General features: G+C 34.3%; 2 protein-coding genes across 2 annotated transcripts in view; one reads left to right on the top strand and one right to left on the bottom strand.

Moving 5' to 3' along the window:
• LOC123694157 overlaps positions 1–22,559 on the bottom strand; it is a 59,535-nt gene that overhangs the window by 16,155 nt on the left and 20,821 nt on the right. The window lies entirely within an intron of this gene.
• On the top strand, positions 3,741–4,690 carry LOC123694582. Its single transcript, XM_045640048.1, has one exon. The coding sequence runs from the start codon at positions 3,741–3,743 to the stop codon at positions 4,569–4,571; it is 831 nt and encodes a 276-aa protein (XP_045496004.1). The 3' UTR covers positions 4,572–4,690.

The following is a 22,559-nucleotide window of genomic DNA, read 5'->3' as shown; positions in this document are numbered from 1 at the left end:
CTGTAATGAGAGAAACCAGCACTTTACTGATCTTAGAGTTTACCAAATCTTGATAAGATTCGTTGAAACAGTCGCTACCTTTGACGAAGTTCAAAGTACTCTAGATTTTAGATAATAAACTAAAATGTTGTTGCAACTATTTGATACCCTTCAATTAATGATATATTTAGAAACATACCATTATCCATTCACGATCATCAATCAATCAGACGACATACACAAAAGGTATTGTGTTCGGTTCCCGAGGCAGGCATTAATCGTTGTGAAACCGTCATGTTATGGCAACTAATAGTGTTAATTAATTACTAAAGAGGTTGACCTTGTAAGGTTTGCAATAATTGTAGAGCTTTGACGTTTGAGCGGTTGGAATTAGATATATAATCTGTTATCTGTAGCTTAGAGTGATATGAAAAGTGTATCGACAAAAAGGGAAGGTATTAATTAGCATAGTATAAATGTTATTAGAGAAAATATGCCTGCATTATTAAATAGTAACTTTTTACGCATAACACGTATTTTATGAGATATATATTATGTACATTTTTATGATCGGTAGTTAAAAATATAAGTAGATAGGCAAATTATCCTATAGTCCAAGTGTTGTATGAAATTAAATGAAATTCAAATGTAAGGATTTTCTTTAATTACTATATAGTATAAAACAAAGTCGCTTTCCCTATCCCTATGTCCCTATGTCCCTTTGTACCTATGCTTAAATATTTAAAACTACGCAACGGATTTTGATGCGGTTTTTTTAATAGATAGAGTGATTTAAAAGGAAGGTTTAAGTATATAATATATTAGGTTTTAGACAAAGGGGGCGAAGCCGCGGGCGGTAAGCTAGTACTATCATAAAATAACAATTTATTAAGTTTGTGTAAATATGTTGCTAAAACTGAAATGAAGTAAATATCTAGCAAAACTTTCACAAGTTAGTACTTAGGTCTTACGCGAGCTGCGATTGACCTAGAAAGTTCTAGCTCATTTAAACAGATGGATGCGGTTTAGACTGATGATGTTGTTTTGATTACAATACTAGATCAAATTACCAATAGTGTTTTACTTGATGAATGTTTTTTTCCATTTCAGAATCAAGTAATTGGTAATTCATATAACTATTTTCTCAAAAAATCTGAGGAAATAGCAAAGGAATCGGGATACAATATATTATAATCTGTGAATTTTGATGAATCTTTGGCGTACTCTATAAAAAATTAAAGGCCATAAATTGCTTGGTAGTATAGTCTTGTTCAACAATGAAGTCGTCTCCTGCATTTATCATTATTTATTTTAATTAGGTACTTTTTTGCAAATTTTCGAGAAGTTAACCCGTTATTTATATCATTTTATTCCAAACGTAGACAATGGATCGATTTTCCTTCTATACATATCGGTTTCAAGCTAAAATAAGGTATTAAATAAATATAATAATGTTGGCTCGAATAGGCAAAGTAATTAGTTATTAAAGGTATGTGTTTGTATGTAAATGGAAAGTGGCAAACGTGGCGAGCACTTGGCAAGGCATTAATGCTAAATAGTCTATTGTTAGCATTTCACAAATACCTAAGTACTACGTATGGTCTAGGGTTTGAAGAAAAGCGTTATTTTATTTTAGTTTTAATTCTTTTAGTGTAGAGAAATATTTGAAGACGTGAGAAACAACTAGGAATATGATCGCTCCCTAAATAGGTCGTTTATCTTTACTTATATTATAAAGCTGAAGAGTTTGTTTGTTTGAACGCACTAATCTCGGGAACTACTGATCCGATTTGAAAAATTCTTTCGGTGTTAGATAGCCCATTTATCGAGGAAGGTTATAGGCTATATTTCATCACGCTACGGGCAACAGGAGTGGAGCCACGGGGGTGAAACCGCGCGGAGCAGCTAGTAAATACATATAACTAAAGAACTATAACATTGAACTTCAGAAGAAACATTGAAATTTGTATATGTGTATAAGTGTCAGATAAACTTTGTATGATACATATTAATTTTGTATGATAATAATATAATGTTAAATAATGGTATTAAAAAATAAAATCAATCTTTGGGCCTTGTGTCTTGAACCAAATAGAAAACAGTCCATTGTTTCCTATATTACTGTTTTGGTTATAGGATATTTACATACTGATTGAATATTACTTTGATGAGTTTGTTCGTCTGTTCGTTACGATCTATAAGGTATGTACCGTTCTTAAGAATTATTGTATTGGCAGTGTTCCTTTATACATGTGCTTTAAATGAAGACAATGTTTTAATTGTTTTTTCTAGGAATGTTAGTAATTACTGTATTAAAGGTTAAAGCGAAATAATATTGTTTAGAATAAACTATTAATTTGTTGTTGATTAATTTATAGGTGTGGGCTATGTCAAAAGGGATGTGGTCGAGCATTCCTGATAGGTCAAGCACATTAAATTGCCTCAGATGCTCGCCACACCCTTTTCTATGTCGTTATATCGTTAAATTAAGTTTAAGCTCGATTAGTGACAAATACCTACATTAAAACTGCTTAGTATTAGAGTCTAATACTATAATTTATAATAATTAGACACATAAAATAAAACAAACGAGCTTTAATGACAATATTCTCATTTAGCTACTAATAATCTTAGATGAGTGGACTGTTCTTATTAGGAAAATGAGAGTTGTTATGGGATTTTAAAATATAAAATACAGGACAGGCCATAATATGAGCCGATATTTTTAACTTTATGAATTCAAATATATTTATAATTTAAGGGGACAAGTACCCGTACTCATTATCTATTATACTATGACTACTTACTTATAAATATAATTAATATTGTATTTTTGTTCTCATACATATCTTATTGTCTAGTAGCAGGAATCAAACCACCAACGGTCATGGGCGTAGCTAGCCATGGGCTCAAGGTGGGGCAAAAAAATAATATGTAACTAGCAACTGTATGTACCCAAAGTCATATCCAGGTCTTCGAACCTCAAATGCCGGTGGCACGGCCGGCGGCTGTGCCGCCGGCATTTGCGAAGGCATTTGCGAAGGCATTTGCGAAGGCATTTGCGAAGGCATTTGCGAAGGCATTTGCGAAGGCATTTGCGAAGGCATTTGCGAAGGCATTTGCGAAGGCATTTGCGAAGGCATTTGCGAAGGCATTTGCGAAGGCATTTGCGAAGGCATTTGCGAAGGCATTTGCGAAGGCATTTGCGAAGGCATTTGCGAAGGCATTTGCGAAGGCATTTGCGAAGGCATTTGCGAGGGCATTTGCGAGGGCATTTGCGAGGGCATTTGCGAAGGCATTTGCGAAGGCATTTGCGAAGGCATTTGCGAGGGCAATTTGCGAGGGCATTTGCGAGGACATTTGCGAAGGCATTTGCGAAGGCATTTGCGATGGCATTTGCGAACGCGCTTGCGAACGCGCCTGCGAACGCGCCTGCGAACGCGCCTGCGAACGCGCCTGCGAACGCGCTTGCGAACGCGCGTGCGAACGCACCTGCGAACGCGCCTGCGAACGCGCCTGCGAACGCGCCTGCGAACGCGCCTGCGAACGCGCCTGCGAACGCGCCTGCGAACGCGCCTGCGAACGCGCCTGCGAACGCGCCTGCGAACGCGCCTGCGAACGCGCCTGCGAACTCGCCTACGAACGCGCCTGCGAACGCGCCTGCGAACGCGCCTGCGAACGCGCTTGCGAACGCGCCTGCGAACGCGCTTGCGAACGCGCTTGCGAACGCGCTTGCGAACGCATTTGCGACGGCATTTGCGATGGCATCTTCTTTACCTCAACTCAACCATACAGTGTATAGGAAAGCCACTCATACTGATAGGTACCTCAATGGTGAATCTCACCACCACCCTTGCCAACTAGCTTCTGTCGGTAAATCTTTGTTTCAGAGAGCCCGCCACCTCTGTGATGCTGCCCACCTCAGCGGGGAACTGCAGCATGTCAAGTGGGTACTACGTAACAACAAGCTGCAGGCGCCTCCACAGCATCACAGGAGTCGAACGAAGCCACACACAGTTGAAAGACAACCGGCCTACCTACCATATGTGAAGGGAGTTACTGACAGAATTGGAAGAATCCTAAGACGAGCTTCAATTAAAACTATATATAAGCCGCACAAGAAGATAAACCAATTCTTGAGACCAATTAAAAGTAATATTCCTCTACAAGAAGCAGGCGTGTACAAGTTAGACTGTGATTGTGGTCTCTCATACATCGGCCAAACAAAAAGAAGCATTGCTAACCGACTGAAGGAGCACATTGCGGATATCAAGCATCGGCGTCACAAAAAGTCTGCGGTATGTGAACACACACTGGACAACAACCACCTCATAAGATTTGACCAACCACAAATCCTTGCCAGAGAAAATAAATTTTTTCCAAGACTTGTGCGCGAGGCTATTGAAATTAAAAAACATCCAAATTTCAATAGAGAAGATGGTTTGAAACTCTCTAACACCTGGGATCCTGTTATTAAGAATTTAAAATCCCATGTCAAACGTACCAAAAGACTAGAAGACACGATCAGCCAATACTGCCAACATCCGGAAAAATACTCCACATACCAACTACGGAGGAATAGGTGGAGGTAGTTTACAAATAACAATTTTTGAATGACCGTCAAGACGTACAACATCTCAGTCTCCCCGTGACCACGCTCGCTGTAAAGTGTTCGAAACGTCGGGAAAATAATATAATGATTAAATCGCGTTTAAAATCCGTTAAAAAGTCTTTAATTTCTAAATCTTCTTTACCTTGAAAACTTTTTTATAACACTCACTTTATTCTGTGTAATATTTTCTGAAAGTTTTTTTTCTAAGGCCCATATTTTTTTGAGTTTTGTAACTAACTGTACTACACTCATTTTTCTTACAGTTTATGTAACATAGAAGCCTCAGCTATTTTCTTTTTTCGTGTGTAATTCTTATTCAAAACACCTTATTGTTCACCTACCACATCACGAAATAGATCCAAAATGTGTCCCTATCTTCAGCCGTTTGGTCGCTGGGCGTATGACAATTATTTGTTAATCAGTCATTGTAGAGGTAAATAATACTAATGTTTTGGTCTCATTTTCTGTGTCGACTGTCGACTTTCGAGAATCGAGTGTGAATTTTCTTACGGATATTAAGCTTAGTAGTTAGTACCTGGATAATTCAATTTTTAGATTTGGTTAGGTACCTTCCAAGTCAAAGCGCCCCACCCTGCCCCACCGTGGCTACGCCCATGCCTACGGTATAATTACCGAAGTTATTAACTACTGTTCCAACAGAGTCATCAATAGGCCCTGCGCAGACGGCACACTTTTTGTGCGATCGAGTCTGCGGCGCACAAAAAGTCTGCATGGCGCGCAAAAAGTCGGTCGCGGATTTTTTACAGACTCAAGGCACACGACGCACATCTTCCATCATTTTGTCGGCAGATCTGTAGGGACGTAGACGCTATCGAAATCGTGCAGAGATCACGAAGTATTATTTTGTACATGAAGTACAGAAAAAGAAGAAGAAATACAGAATTTTGGGTACATCCTATACTTTCGGAAAGATTACTGAAGGGACAGTTCCATACTAAACATTCAATTCTGAAACAACATATGGCAATTTTTTTCAAATTTTATAAAATGTCTGTTACTACATTTGATGAGTTGCTATTTATTTTGTGACCTGCTTTGACACATTCAGAAAAAACAACGAGGAGGTGCATTGGTCTAGATAATAGATCTCTGGCGCCATGATAATAGATCGCGTGCGTTACACGTCCATCCCTAGCAAATGCAGATTGCCGACTAAAGTGTGCGCCGTCTGCGTTAGCGCGCGTTGAAGCAAACGTTTAATTTTTTTCACACACTTTTTGTGCGGAGCGGCGCGCCGCGGCGCGGTGCGGTCTGCGCGAATTACACGGATTTTTTGTGCGCCGGACTTTTTGCGCGTCGTGTGCGTTACTGCATAGGTTCTATTTTCACAGACTAAAAAGTGCGTCACGGATAGTCTGTCGTCTGCGCAGGGCCATAACATAGAGATGAATGTACATAAAAAACAAAGAACTATAACAAAGCATTTTAAAACAAATCGTCCTCATTATAACGGACTAGTTACAAAGAAAGGATTTGAGTTGTTAATTATACAATTTGAGCTATTTTAGGCTGATGCCACACTGTTACATAAGACATATTTCTTAGAATAAAGTACAAAGTCTTAGAATAAACTATAAAGGTAGCGTATAATCTCGCCTTGATAATATCTACTTGATCTCATTTTGTACAAGTAGTTATTATTTTGTGTTAATTTGAATCTAAATTTCTAAAATAAAATATTACAGGCGTACAATATGTATCATACTTTTAAAAAGGTTTATTTCCTAGAGTTCATGACTTTATGTGATATGATTACATTTTACAAACAAAAAACGGCACAACTTATTTAACACTAGGCTATAAAATGTAGAATTGAGTTTTGATCACATCGAATTTGACTATAAACAATAATCTGCATCCCGATTATTTTATTTAATAATATTCCAAATTGCATAAAAATTGGTTGCGTTTTCGCGCCAATCAAACAACCAAAAATATTCATCTTCGTATATATATAAATATGTAAGAATTATCGGTGTTCCAGTTCTGTCATAATATAATAATAACTAGTGTAGTACAGTAGTGTGGTCGCGTGGTAACAGCTCGTCACGGAAGGCAATCAGGAAGGCATCACCCAATAATGAGATATGACGCCCCTTCATCTAACATCATCAGTTGAGATTGACTGGACAATTATATTGTACACACGTCATGTATACTGTGTTGTTTGGAAGATATATTATGGGAGTTGTAAGTTATGTTGGTCTGGGTTGACAAGGAATTATGTTAAATACAATTTATATTAGATAGGTTCTGCTGGCCTGAAATATTTTTTTTCTCGTAATGAACTTTTTGAGTACCTATGTCCATTACGCGCAGAGAAATGAAAATGTGTCTTCCTTCAAAATAGCGTAATAATATAATAAGTGATTGTGAAGTTAAATAGTAAGCCTAGACTTTCGTCTTTCCCTGGGCTTCAAGTGTATACCTATCAGAACATAATTATTTTTGCGCGAATATTTATCAAATAATTCCAATGAGAAATGAAATAATAGTTTTACTAAATTGAGAGGAAAACATCAATACTTACAGTTACTATTTCAGGATTATCTTCTGCTTTATTTGAATGGTTCTATCTGGCTGGTTATTTTACTACGGGTATTCATAAAACATCTTCAAAAACATTTGACACTGTCTTGTTACAAAATTAAGTGTAGATTCCTGTTCGCATTGTAATACAACTTATAGAGTACAAAGTTCAGAGTGCAACAAAGTTTAGTACCTATTCTTGGTGGTCTAAACAAAGTATCAACCAAAAGGAGTCGATTCTTTAGATATATTTTGTCGTGTTTACAAAGAAATATGTATTAGAATATAACATTTTTAATTTTTACAAAATTTATTTCCCACGATTCGTCGTGACTTCGACTTTTTAAATTTTTTTTAATCGAGATATTCGAATTCTAATTTCCCGCCAAATTCAACGCAGCACAGATTATGTTTTTTTTCCGGCCAGGTTTTTTAAATTATTACTTTATATGTGAAATAAATGTAAAAAAAAATAAATAAATAAAATAATGTGGAATGGATAGAAAAAAAATCAATAAATTTTTCATAACAATATTTTCTAGTTTCCACAGATAACATATAATTTTGACATGATGCCTTGGCTTTCTTACGATGATGTTTTCCAACATAAGTCGTTATGTTATCCAATACTATCTGATAATTACATCGATGTTAGAAACGCCTATTTTAATGATAAATGTATGAGGGAAGGTTAGTGTTGGAAAGCTGTATTGTTGATTAAGTTCACAGCTATGTGGGATGAATCTTGTACTTGTAACAGTTGATATACCTAAATCACGTACGGCATTGTCCAAGATAATTGTTTTAGGGTTGATATATCATTATTATTATAATAAATTAATAAGATAATTTATAACAAGTTTCCTCTTCATAAATGTGTTTTATTTTTTAATTTTATCTTGCTTGTGGTTAAAGGATAGCATTGCCGCGTAAATATGAAATTAAAAAAAAATCAAATCTACTATGAAATGTTATGTAGATACAGTTTACCAATAATTTTCATAATTTCTAAAGTTTATAGGTAGTTAATTGCTATAGTTATTAAAACACCAAGTTATTTTAAAAATAAAATTCGATTTCTCTAAATCAAAGGGCTTTCTTCGTTCAGGAATGCAAAAAAGAATGAAAAAATAATCGTCCATTTAAATTGTTATACGTTAACAATGCGTTCCAAATCCAGTATTTATCTCAAGTTTCATGGGTGGTATCTAAATTACATTTTAATTTCTTAGTCACGCGATCCTGTTTTCGTTTATAAATCTATCTATAAGTAAGACAATGCTTGGACTTTATAAAAGTCGATTTAGCTCTTTTCACAGTATCTTAAACACAATGTCTAATACACAGGTTTTTCGTAACAATCGCCTAAATATCTGGTAAATTATACGAAGAACAATTTTCCATCCTGAGACTAGAAGCCAGATATAGAGAGAAATAACAAGTGACTTTTAACAAAGCAATCAATAAAAATAATTAAAGATTTATGTTTATTTATGTACCTGTGAATTTTTATGTTGTAGTAAAACTTGTTTCACGAAAACTGCATAAAATAATTGATCGATTCGTCACGCAGACCCTGTCCGTGACCTTCACTTGTAAGTGCTACGGCTAATGTTAGGAATTCGGGCAAAATAGATTTAGTCCGTGTAAAATATATTATTTTACTATAATTTTTTATTGATATTAATGAATACTTAAAATTTAACTCATGCAGAATTTTTAGTATCTTGATAGTTTATGTGGTTAATTATAAAAGTAAAAACCATTTTCTTTACGATATTATCTGTCTAGACTCTATTCTATATGTTTGGACACATTTATACTGTAGTTCATATTAGATCTGTTCGCAATGAATTGTTTATTACCTATTATAATTCCTTTGTGCAGAGATATTTGACTGTCCACTGTCTGTATTTCTTATTTTCATTCTTATATATTCTTGTTGTATAAACTGGCGTACAATAAAACAAAGTCATAATTATATAAATGTTTCCGCAGTAATTTCCAGCAATAAATGTAATGAGGTATGTGTTATAATTATGTAAAGCTAAAGGAATAATAATTAAAATATTTGTATAGTTGTGTATTTTCTTGTGTTCGTTTTTATACTAGTGTGGTGTACTGTTTTAATGAGATTTAAATGTTTAAAATTTGCATGCAAATGTGTTTATATTATTGACAAACTGTGCTTCGCGGTTTCACCCGCATTATTCCGCTCATGTTTGTCTAAGCGTAATGACATAATATTATAGCCTATAAGCCTTCCTCGATAAACGGGCTATCTAACAACGAAATAATCTTTCAAATCGGACGAGAAGTTTATGAGATTAGCGCGTTCAAACAAACAAACAAACTCATCAGCTTTATAACATTAGTAAAGATTAACAAATGAATGTTTCTAAGTACACAACTTACAATTTATTATTACACTACACACTTCTCCTATACGATTTAATTTGCCATCATTTTACGCGCAAATGTTATTCAAACTCAAACTCAAACATATTTTATTTATTCGATTAGACTTCTTCTAGAATCACTTTTGAATCGTCATTACATATTTTTAACATTTACCACAACTGCATAATTTATTTGATTAGAATATTTAGTTAATTACCTACTTTTGTCAGTTCCAATTGTGTAGCATTTTCCTATTTATGTTATTTGAAAGCAATAATATTTGAAAGTTATCGCTCCTATTATACTATACTTGTGTTATCTTTTGTATGCATATCCAAATCCAAAGCTATACCACAGATACTAAATAAGTAGTTACTTTACTAGTAAATGCAGTTTCCATAACCGTTTTATTGTAATGTATGAGTACGATTAGGCGCGTTGTAGAGTGGAGGAAATTCTTTGTTTCGCCGGCAGTTATCTTAAATCGCTATCTGTTGGTATGAACGCGAAATATAATTATCGACAGAAGCTGGTTGGCTCCGCTTTGCACTGCCTTTGGTTGAGAAAATGCGATTTGTTATTCACGGTACTTACATATTTAAATCAAACGTGCGAATGCTCATCCTTATAGTGTGTCCTTCTTTTAGTGTACATAGTCGTAGACTGTAGATAGAGAATACAATCCCGGGATCCCGATTCCCGGGATCCCGACCCTTTTCTGATCCCGAAAATCCCGGGACTGTACTAGGCTAATCCCGGTATTTTCGGGATTGATATAAACAGCTATTCTATTTTGCATTCTACGATCCGTTGCGCCTTAACTATGACCTAGCCTAGATTATACCTTAGCATAAAATTATATAACAATAAAAAACAAACCTAAGGTACGATACGGATACGGACTATACTGGTACGGCCCTAATAATAGTAGACCTTAGAAGGGACTTTCCCACTCGGAATTTTTTTCAATAAGGTAATTCCCCTTCGCTTACGCCGTTAGTACACCGACGCATTCGCGAGCGGCAGCGAAACAACGAAAAATCTGTCAGTAGTATGGCAGGTGGCATATGATATGTCTCACTCTAGATAGATGAAATAGTTGTATCCTTGTTAGTATTGTTTCGCAAGGAACTGCGAAATGGCCATTACACAGATGCATTGCGAAAAAGTTGCGAAAACATTGCTGTGTACTAACGTTCCGCAGATATTTCGCTACGCAGTAGTTTCGCAGAGATTCGCTGCCGCACGCGAATGCGTCGGTGTACTAACTACTAACGGCGTTAGGGTCTCAAACTCTAACTCCCTGACGGGTTAACAGGGGAATCACCCGATCACCTCATATCAAAATATTGTTGCGGGGCAATAATTCCCCTTCGGGGATTCCCTGAACGAAAGTATTGGATGCTTTGATATTTCTAAGATTCTATTTCCGAAATTCTAAATAGTGCTTTTGGTTTGTATATTTTTTTTATTTTATTTTAGTATTATTGCAACTAACAATATTTAAAACATCTTTTGAGAAACTATACTTCAATTTTTTGTTATTAGAAACCAACATAAGGCTGATCCCGGGATAGTCCCGGGATTACCCATCAAAAATCCCGTAATCCCGGGATTGAAAAACATGCTCGGGATTGTATTCTCTAACTGTAGAGCATTCTTTCGTTGTTCTTAGTGCGTTCGAAAAGATTCTATGCAATGTTCTTATACAGAACAACACTGAATACGAGTTTTCGTTTACACTCAAATATCACGAAATTATGCTCTTGCTCTAGCTCTAGGCAACCAAATATTTAAATCTTATTAATAGAATAATGAATTAGAAACAGTATACAAAAATACAAACAAATTCTAAGAACAGCACGATAATTAAATACAAGTTACAACTTTAATTACCACAATCGTACCAAGTGGAATAAACCCCAGGATCGCACTAGAGGTGGAGCCAACGGTATCATAGCAAGCTCTTACTCTTAGTTTTATTGATACGGCTATGATTTTCAGCTTACCATAGATATAAGTTATAACGGAACACTAATAGATAAAACTGAGATAATAACTGAGACGGTAGTAAATATATTGTTCTGGCGTATTGATTGTGTTGCTTTTGAGGATTGATTTGTTATTAGTTGGCTTTTTTTAAGTATAGTTAGTTCATAAGGAGAACTGCACTCGAACGAAGCCGTGGGTGAAAATGTGTGTTTGTCTATAAATAATTTATTCATAAAAAGACTCTATTCTAAATAATAAACTTGATCAGATAGAATCTAACGTAGATTCTCTCCTCTATTATCTACAAAAGGATGTCTCAAGTCGAAAGCCTCCGCTAGGAATTTATTTCAATTTAGTACGAAGTACAAACCACGGGTACAAACCAACAACAAAAGAGTAATCCGAATGTGTGACCGATGCCCGATGTTTTATTTTTTTTTTTTAATTAACAGTTTCAAAATTAGAACACCAATCCATTTTGAATCTGTGAGAATATAGTGAAGTTCCCGCAAAATAGGTACATTGAAATCTATTTATTTTTTTAAATAAGCAGTTTCAAAATTAGAACACGATTCCATTTTGAATCTGTGCGAATAGTGCAGTTCCCGCCAATTAACGGGTCCGATCTACATTAGTCTTCATGGGCGGTTACCGTGGGTAAAGACAGGTGTGTTCCTATTTAATTAGCAGTCTTGTTTAGTCTGTATCTGTTTTGTATCGAATATCGGTACATTGGAATAAATCTATTTTCTTTTGCTAATAATGATTAATGACTTCATACTTATTCTTTATCGTAGTCCAATTCATGAATGTTTTATCTCGTTTAATTTCGGGATTTATTAAAATACAAACGAATCGAACGGTAACTAAGTATGTATTTTCTAATCTGTGCGAACGGACTGTTTGCTTGACTGTTTGTCATTTAACTGAAACAAGATTTTCATAATTATTATAATCTGTGGTTAGTGTAAATAAGATGAGAATACTGTTTTAATAATAAAAAAATGGCATAGATATCAGTTGTGTTCTCGGTTGTGTTTGTTATCATTCGTACTACAATAAAATTAGCCTAACAGAATTAGAATTATCCAAATAATTGCAATCTTTTAGGAATCATAATATTATATATCATCATCATCATCAGCCCATATACGTTCCCACTGCTGGGACACGGGCCTCCTATGAGGGCCATAATCCACCACGCTGGCCAAGTGCGTGTTGGCGGATGACACATGTCGTCGAACTTTTTAATTCTTCGACATGTCGGTTTCCTCCCGATGTTTTCCTTCACCGTTCGATACTTTATAGGTACCGATATTATATATCAGTAATTCAGTAGCATTGATATATTTTGTTTTAAGTAATATGATGAAAGTTACTCCTTGATATAAAGGTTAAATTGAATTTGATGCGTTACGATGTTTATTTTTGTGAACATTAAAATTTTAGTGCGTTATAAATATTGATTTTATTGCAACTCGTGCTTTATACATTCTTGCGGTTTTTGGTTTGTGTTTATTGTTATTATAGTGACGTACAAGGTCTCGTTTTGCGCCATAAAAGTCGTTCGTTTTTCGTTCGTCGTTTTGTTTTGAGTGTTAGCCGTGACGAAATTAAGGTACCTTAAGTTATATTGTTGATGGAGTGTTAACAAATAACAATAAAAAAAATAATCGATACAAAGAAGCGTGCAGTCTTTTGCATTAAAATTTGAATTAAAGTATCTAATCTTAAAATAGTAAAATGAGGACTATTGTAAATACTCATAATAAATTTAGCTTACTCATGATATTTTAAGTGTAGCGTTGAATAATTACGAATTATTTTGCCTTATTCGTTGATACGTTGCAGACACCAAAATCAGCCATTACATTATTACCAGTCCGTATATTTAAGGGGTATCAGCATGGTATCATCTGATAAATCGTACCAAATTATATACAAGGTGTGCATTCATATCACGATTTATTTGCAAAAAGTAATGTTTTCCTTATTTTATTTTTGAGTTGCGAGAAAGGTTGGACGCATTCGGAGAAAACTCATTATACTTACCTAATAATTATTATATAAGTAATAAATTATATATTTTTTTATCATGATAAGTATCATATTTTAGTTCGAATTGGTACTAATCCGTTCGTTTCAGTGAAAGTACGAAATATACAGTAAAAATAATTACCTAGGTACAATTTTGAACGAAATAAAAATACGAAGTTTTTTCGTTTCAATTTTCTTTATTACTCTTACTTACAATAATACAAATATATCTTACTTACAATAATACAAATATATGCACCTACATCTACGCATTCTAATGACGAGGTTGAAGATTTTTACGATCTACTTAATAAGGCTTGCGATGATCACAGAGGGACCTGGACAGTAGTGTTAGGCGATTTTAATGCAAAATTAGGAATTCGAAATTCCACGGATGATCGTAACATCTTAGGACCACATGGGTTGGGCATTCGAAACGAACGCGGAGAACGTCTATTACAATTTGCTTTCGGACAACAATTAAGTATTATGAATAGCTTCTTTTATAAAAAACTGAATCGCCGATGGACATGGCTTTCTCCTAATGGATTCACAAAAAATGAAATTGATTTTTGTCTTTCTTCAAATAAATACATCATAAAAAACACAGAAATTCTTAATAACTTAAAATTTAGTTCTGATCATCGGGCAGTACACACAACAATTAGCTTCAATATGAAAATTCTTAGATACAATAGGATGAAACTTACGATAAAAAAGATTGACAAAAATAGTTTAATAGCAAATACAGAACAGTTTAACTTGGAATTATGTAATTATTTTAGCTTATTAGAAACAAACGACACAGAAGATACGGAAATCACCTACAAAAACATCATAAATAGTATCAATATGGCCAGTAGAAAGATAAAAACCGCAAAAAACAAAAATAACAAATTGACAAAAACAACTTTAGATTTAATAGACAAGAGACAAACTATAACACCATATACTACAGAATATAAAGAAATAGATAAAAAAGTAAAGAGACATATAAGAAAGTATATCTTTTCTTATATGTCTCTTTACTTTTTTATCTATTTTGGGCATATAACACGAATTTCGTTCAAAAGGCACTCGTGAATAACACATCCCTTAAACAAGCTATGCTAAATACACAACCAAGTAAGCCATTAATTTTAGCATTAATGGATGCCAATGGAATAAAGCAAACCGCCCGGGATAAAATTATGCACGTTAGTACCGAATATTACAAGAAATTGTACTCTGATGAATCATGTTGTTGTTCAAACGATACAAACTATCTACTTTCAGAAGTAGTAAATCCAATCACCATCGAAGAAGTTCATATGGCCATAAAGAGTATGAAGTACAATAAAAGTCCAGGCGAAGATGGTATTACAACCGAATGCATCAAAATTGGCGAACCGATACTTATTCCCTACATAACTAAACTATTTAATAACATACTACAAACGGGTATATTTCCTAAAAACTTTTGCCATTCTAATATAATCCTACTCCATAAGAAGGGAAATAGAACAGACATTCAGAACTATCGTCCTATAAGTCTTATATCGCATCTATACAAAGACTTTATAAAAATAATTGAACGTCGCATAACACGAGATCTCGATAAGCAACAGCCTCCTGAACAAGCAGGATTTCGTGGCGGTCTCTCTACAACTGACCATCTTCATTCCCTTAATCAAATTATAGAAAAAAGCAAAGGTAAACTAGATGAAGTAAAATGTATCCTGAGCTCATTAATAAAACCTATCCACGTAATTCTAATTACTGAAACTTGGATAAATTCTGATGCGCAAGCTTCAGAATTAAATATTGATAATTACACACATTATTTTAACTACCGGACTAACGCAAGAGGAGGTGGAGTCTCAGCATACATCCACAACGATTTAAAACACAATCTTATTGAATCACGATACGAGGAAGGGAACAATAATTACTTATGGATAAGTTTAGAACGATGTAAAATTGATGTAGGCGTTATCTATAAACCGGGCTATACTAACTGTCAAAAATTCGTTGAAATGTATGAATCGCAATTACAACAAAGGCACAGAGCTATTATTTTTGGAGATTTTAATATCGACTTGTTAACAAAAGATAAAAATATCAAACTATACAAATATACTCTTAAGTGTAATTGACATATATTACTCAATAAACTAACTAAAAAAATACAGCACAAGAGACTCCTCAAAAAAATCTATCATTGACCATGTAAGTACGAACCTTCAAAATGATAATTTTCATTTCGCAATAATAAACTCATGTATTTCCGACCATAAGCACATATACGTAGAATTAAAAAAATATTTACCCCCAAAAAGTGTTAAAACTCAATATAAAGCAATTAATTACGAAAGATTATCATCCCTGTCTGACTCCATATAGTTGATACTGAAATAAACAAAGATTATACAATATTAGAAAATAAAATTAAATCTATTATAGATAAAAGTAAGATAACTAAAACTAAATTTCTAAATCTGCCCCGAAAAGACTGGATAAACAAAGCAATTTTAACAGAAATTAACGAAAGAAATTTATTATGGTCTCATCTAAAAAACAACCCTAAAAATAAAAACCTTCAAATAAAATTTAACACTCAAAAAATAAAGGTAAAAAAATTTATTCAAGACACAAAAGATTCTTACTATTACCAAGAATTTACAAGGAATATAAAAAAACCCAAGAAATTATGGAATTTAGTAAATAAATTAGCTAATAACAAAACTGTAAAATGTACTTTACCTACTAAATTACTTATAAATTCTGAATATATTACCGAGCCAAATGAAATATGCCAGATATTTAATCAATATTTTTCTACAATAGGATCTCGTCTAGCAAATTTAATACCCCTACAATATCAAACCAACTCTTCCTCAACCTTACCTAAATCACCATCAAAAAAGTACGAATTATCCACTTTTGATCCCTGTACATCTAATGAAATTTTAAAAATTATAAATAACCTTAATTCAAACTGTAGTACAGGTCTTGATGGTATTACCACAAAAGCAATTAAATGCATTAAAGAAAAATTAAATCATACCTTAAGCGATTGTTTCAACCAAGCTATAAGTCAAGGACGTTTTCCGGATTCGTTGAAAATAGCGAAGGTAACTCCTATCTATAAGAGTGGTTCAAAATTTGAACCTGGTAACTATAGGCCAATTTCGGTGTTGCCAGTGTTGTCAAAAATATTAGAGAAAATTTTACACACGAGATTAGAAAAATATTTAGACTCATTTAATTTTATTTCAGTGCGTCAATACGGTTTTAAGCCAAAAAGTAACACTCTGTCAGCGACTATAGACCTGACTACTAAAATAAAACAGAACATTGACGCAAAAAATTTAGTTTTGGGAGTATTTATTGACCTACAAAAGGCCTTCGATACCGTTTCTCACGAACTTTTAATAAAGAAATTAGCATCCATTAACATTACTGGTAAAGCACTAGACATGCTGAAATCATATTTAAAAAATCGATCACAAATCGTTAAAATAGATAACTACAATAGCATTCCCTTACCAATTACGTGTGGCATACCACAAGGTTCGATTCTAGGCCCATTGCTTTTTTTAATTTATATTAATAATTTACAAGATTTAAAACTAAATGGTCATCTAACACTTTATGCGGATGACACCTGTCTGTTTTATTTTGGTCCCTCTATACATGACATGATAAAGCAAGCACAAAATGATTTAAATAAATTAAATAAATGGTTTCAATACAATCTACTAACAATAAATATATCTAAAACGTGTTATATTAAATTCAAAGCTCAGAACAAAATTATTCCACCACACGCTCCACTTAAAATTAATGGTGTTGTATTAGAACATAAAACCCACGAGAAATACCTAGGTTTGCGAATCGACAGCTCTCTAAAATGGAATTATCACATCGACCACCTAAAAAATAAATTATCAGCACTTCTTAGATCTCTGCGTAATATCACTTCTTGCATTCCTCATAAATTACGCCACACCATTTACAACACGTTAGTCAAACCTCACCTAATGTATTTAATAGAAGTATGGGGTAGCGCTTACAAAAATAAATTAGCGCCACTACAAATTTTACAAAATAAAATTATTAAAACCATTTTTAAATATCCTTTTTTAACTTCTACAAATAAAATCTACGACGATACTAAAATAATGAATTTAAAACAATTATACTTTTATAATACGTGTATGTTCATCCACAAAGCGCTACATAAAAACATAAATACAAATATAATATTCTCAACATCAAATCGCCACTATCCTAATAGACGAGCTAGCTATCTTGCCCTCCCGAAGATCCGAACGAATTATGGAAGGCGAACGGCAACATACGAGGGAGCACGTTTCTATAACGGATTGCCAAGCAAATTAAAAAGTGTAAACTCATTCATTGTATTCAAAAAACAATTAGCGAAACACATCCTGGAAGACCACACGCTCAAACTTTGAATGCAATGAATGAGTACCTAACCTAAACTTATGTTTATAGTATGTAACTTACTCTAAATTTTTATCTAACGAATGATATTTTTTATAAATACCTATGTTTAAAATTTAAGTTTCTCATGTAAGTGACTTTATGTCTTAATGGGAATAAATGTCTTTAAACCTTAAACCTTAAAAAAGCCATGAATTCAACCTCCCACTTTACTTAGCCTTCGTTGATTATTCAAAAGCTTTTGATAGCCTCAAACATAACGCCATATTCACAGCTCTAAAACAACAAAATATAGACCCAACATACATCCAACTCATACAAAATATCTATCGCACCAGTACAGCTTCAATAAAAATTAATAGCAACGGCCCATCCTTCCAAATATCAAAAGGAGTTAAACAAGGCGACCCGTTATCTCCAAAACTCTTCAACGCTACCTTGGAAGAAGTATTTAGAAGCTTAGTACCTCGCTGGCAGGAAAGAGGCTTTAAAATTGGTGAGCATCGGTTAACAAATCTTCGCTTTGCTGATGATATTGTCCTCTTTTCCTCTACATCCTCAGAGTTACAAACGATGCTCGAAGACCTGAGCGATGCAAGCCTTAGGGTTGGACTTACGATGAACATGACCAAAACAAAGATAATGACTAATAGCACCAAAACCACCATCATTGTCGAGGGTGGGTCAGTTGCATATGTCGATGAGTATACCTATCTTGGCCAAATAGTTTCTTTCCAAGCAAGACAGGATAAAGAAATTGGTAAACGTATTGAGAACGCTTGGAGAAGCTTTTGGTCGATGAAAGAACTGATGAAAGGAAAGATGCCTCTTTCACTAAAGCGAAGACTCATGGACATGTGCATCTTACCCATCCTCACCTACGGTGCACAGACTTGGTCATTGACTGATCGCCAAAAGTTCGCACTTGGGGTTTGCCAAAGATCGATGGAGCGCAGTATTTTGGGCGTAAAACTTACGGATCGCGTCCAAAATGAGATACTGCGCTCAAAAACACAGATAATCGATGTAGCTCATAAAGCTGCTGAGCTGAAATGGAACTGGGCTGGCCATGTTTGCCGAATGTCGGAGGAGTTGTGGGCAAAAATTACCACTTTGTGGATCCCCAACAAGGACAAAAGGCTGCGCGGCAGGCCCAGGACAAGATGGCGGGACGAGCTTGATTCCCATTTAGCAGATTGGAGCAAAATTGCTCAAAATAGGGAGAAATGGATTGAGGGAAGAGAGGCCTTTGCTCAGCAGTGGGACAGCCATGGCTCATAATAATAATAATAATAAGGGCGTAGGGATGTGACGACCCCATCGCCCACGGTTGGAATATCTATTGTCTACGTGACAGTAGATATTCCATCCGTGCAATCAGTCAACCCGCAGGACACCTTGTGGCGGGGTGTCGGGGAGTAGCGACCCCTCGGGAACCGAGTGCTCCCGGGGGAGGCCCCTGTCTTCATCTCCGGCTTGCCTTCACCGGCCGGTCGGAGTGAAGCCTGACGAGGACAGGACCCCCACCTCTGGCTTGCCTTAACCGGCCGGCCAGAGTGGAGTCGCGAGAGCTTTTAGCTCGAAGGGTGGATGCGAATCGTAAGTGGCGAGTGGGCACGTGATGCTGGACCCTCAGGGAGCGCGTGATCGTAAATATATGACGTGAAAATATGACGATGAAATATATGACGATAAAATTTAAACATACATATACATTATAACTTTTTATCACAAAGCGAAGAAAATCTGTCCCAAAACCTAATCCTTCAGAATACCTACACTCCGTACCCCACTAATAACATACAACTTTTCATTTCCATAGACAACAAAAAACATACTCGTGCAACTTAAATTTAAAGACAAACAACCAAAATATCAACTCCTATGAAATACTAGACAGCTATGAAAATTTGCAACTCTCCCGATCCAGGCTTAGATTTATATACTTCAATGCGCGAAGCATAAGAAAAAAAGGTAAACTAGATGAAGTAAAATGTATCCTGAGCTCATTAATAAAACCTATCCACGTAATTCTAATTACTGAAACTTGGATAAATTCTGATGCGCAAGCTTCAGAATTAAATATTGATAATTACACACATTATTTTAACTACCGGACTGACGCAAGAGGAGGTGGAGTCTCAGCATACATCCACAACGATTTAAAACACAATCTTATTGAATCACGATACGAGGAAGGGAACAATTACTTATGGATAAGTTTAGAACGATGTAAAATTGATGTAGGCGTTATCTATAAACCGGGCTATACTAACTGTCAAAAATTCCTTGAAATGTATGAATCGCAATTACAACAAAGGCACAGAGCTATTATTTTTGGAGATTTTAATATCGACTTGTTAACAAAAGATAAAAATACCAAACTATACAAATATACTCTTAAGTGTAATGGACATATATTACTCAATAAACTAACTAAAAAATACAGCACAAGAGACTCTTCAAAAAAATCTATCATTGACCATGTAAGTACGAACCTTCAAAATGATAATTTTCATTTCGCAATAATAAACTCATGTATTTCCGACCATAAGCACATATACGTAGAATTAAAAAAATATTTACCCCCAAAAAGTGTTAAAACTCAATATAAAGCAATTAATTACGAAAGATTATCATCCCTGTCTGACTCCATAGTTGATACTGAAATAAACAAAGATTATACAATATTAGAAAATAAAATTAAATCTATTATAGATAAAAGTAAGATTACTAAAACTAAATTTCTAAATCTGCCCCGAAAAGACTGGATAAACAAAGCAATTTTAACAGAAATTAACGAAAGAAATTTATTATGGTCTCAACTAAAAAACAACCCTAAAAATAAAAACCTTCAAATAAAATTTAACACTCAAAAAATAAAGGTAAAAAAATTTATTCAAGACACAAAAGATTCTTACTATTACCAAGAATTTACAAGGAATATAAATAAACCCAAGAAATTATGGACTTTAGTAAATAAATTAGCTAATAACAAAACTGTAAAATGTACTTTACCTACTAAATTACTTATAAATTCTGAATATATTACCGAGCCAAATGAAATATGCCAGATATTTAACCAATATTTTTCTACAATAGGATCTCGTCTAGCAAATTTAATACCCCTACAATATCAAACCAACTCTTCCTCAACCTTACCTAAATCACCATCAAAAAAGTACGAATTATCCACTTTTGATCCGTGTACACCTAATGAAATTTTAAAAATTATAAATAACCTTAATTCAAACTGTAGTACAGGTCTTGATGGTATTACCACAAAAGCAATTAAATGCATTAAAGAAAAATTGAATCATACCTTAAGCGATTGTTTCAACCAAGCTATAAGTCAAGGACGTTTTCCGGATTCGTTAAAAATAGCGAAGGTAACTCCTATCTATAAGAGTGGTTCAAAATTTGAACCTGGTAACTATAGGCCAATTTCGGTGTTGCCAGTGTTGTCAAAAATATTAGAGAAAATTTTACACACGAGATTAGAAAAATATTTAGACTCATTTAATTTTATTTCAGTGCGTCAATACGGTTTTAAGCCAAAAAGTAACACTCTGTCAGCGACTATAGACCTGACTACTAAAATAAAACAGAACATTGACGCAAAAAATTTAGTTTTGGGAGTATTTATTGACCTACAAAAGGCCTTCGATACCGTTTCTCACGAACTTTTAATAAAGAAATTAGCATCCATTAACATTACTGGTAAAGCACTAGACATGCTGAAATCATATTTAAAAAATCGATCACAAATCGTTAAAATAGATAACTACAATAGCATTCCCTTACCAATTACGTGTGGCATACCACAAGGTTCGATTTTAGGCCCATTGCTTTTTTTAATTTATATTAATAATTTACAAGATTTAAAACTAAATGGTCATCTAACGCTTTATGCGGATGACACCTGTCTGTTTTATTTTGGTCCCTCTATACATGACATGATAAAGCAAGCACAAAACGATTTAAATAAATTAAATAAATGGTTTCAATACAATCTACTAACAATAAATATATCTAAAACGTGTTATATTAAATTCAAAGCTCAGAACAAAGTTATTCCACCACACGCTCCACTTAAAATTAACGGTGTTGTATTAGAACATAAAACCCACGAGAAATACCTAGGTTTGCGAATCGACAGCTCTCTAAAATGGAATTATCACATCGACCACCTAAAAAATAAATTATCAGCACTTCTTAGATCTCTGCGTAATATCACTTCTTGCATTCCTCATAAATTACGCCACACCATCTACAACACGTTAGTCAAACCTCACCTAATGTATTTAATAGAAGTATGGGGTAGCGCTTACAAAAATAAATTAGCGCCACTACAAATTTTACAAAATAAAATTATTAAAACCATTTTTAAATATCCTTTTTTAACTTCTACAAATAAAATCTACGACGATACTAAAATAATGAATTTAAAACAATTATACTTTTATAATACGTGTATGTTCATCCACAAAGCGCTACATAAAAACATAAATACAAATATAATATTCTCAACATCAAATCG

The sequence above is a fragment of the Colias croceus genome, chromosome 9 (assembly GCF_905220415.1).
Source record: "Colias croceus chromosome 9, ilColCroc2.1".
Lineage (NCBI taxonomy): Eukaryota > Metazoa > Arthropoda > Insecta > Lepidoptera > Pieridae > Colias > Colias croceus.
The sequence above is the reverse complement of the archived record's forward strand: the minus strand, read 5'-3'. Positions and strand labels throughout refer to the sequence as shown.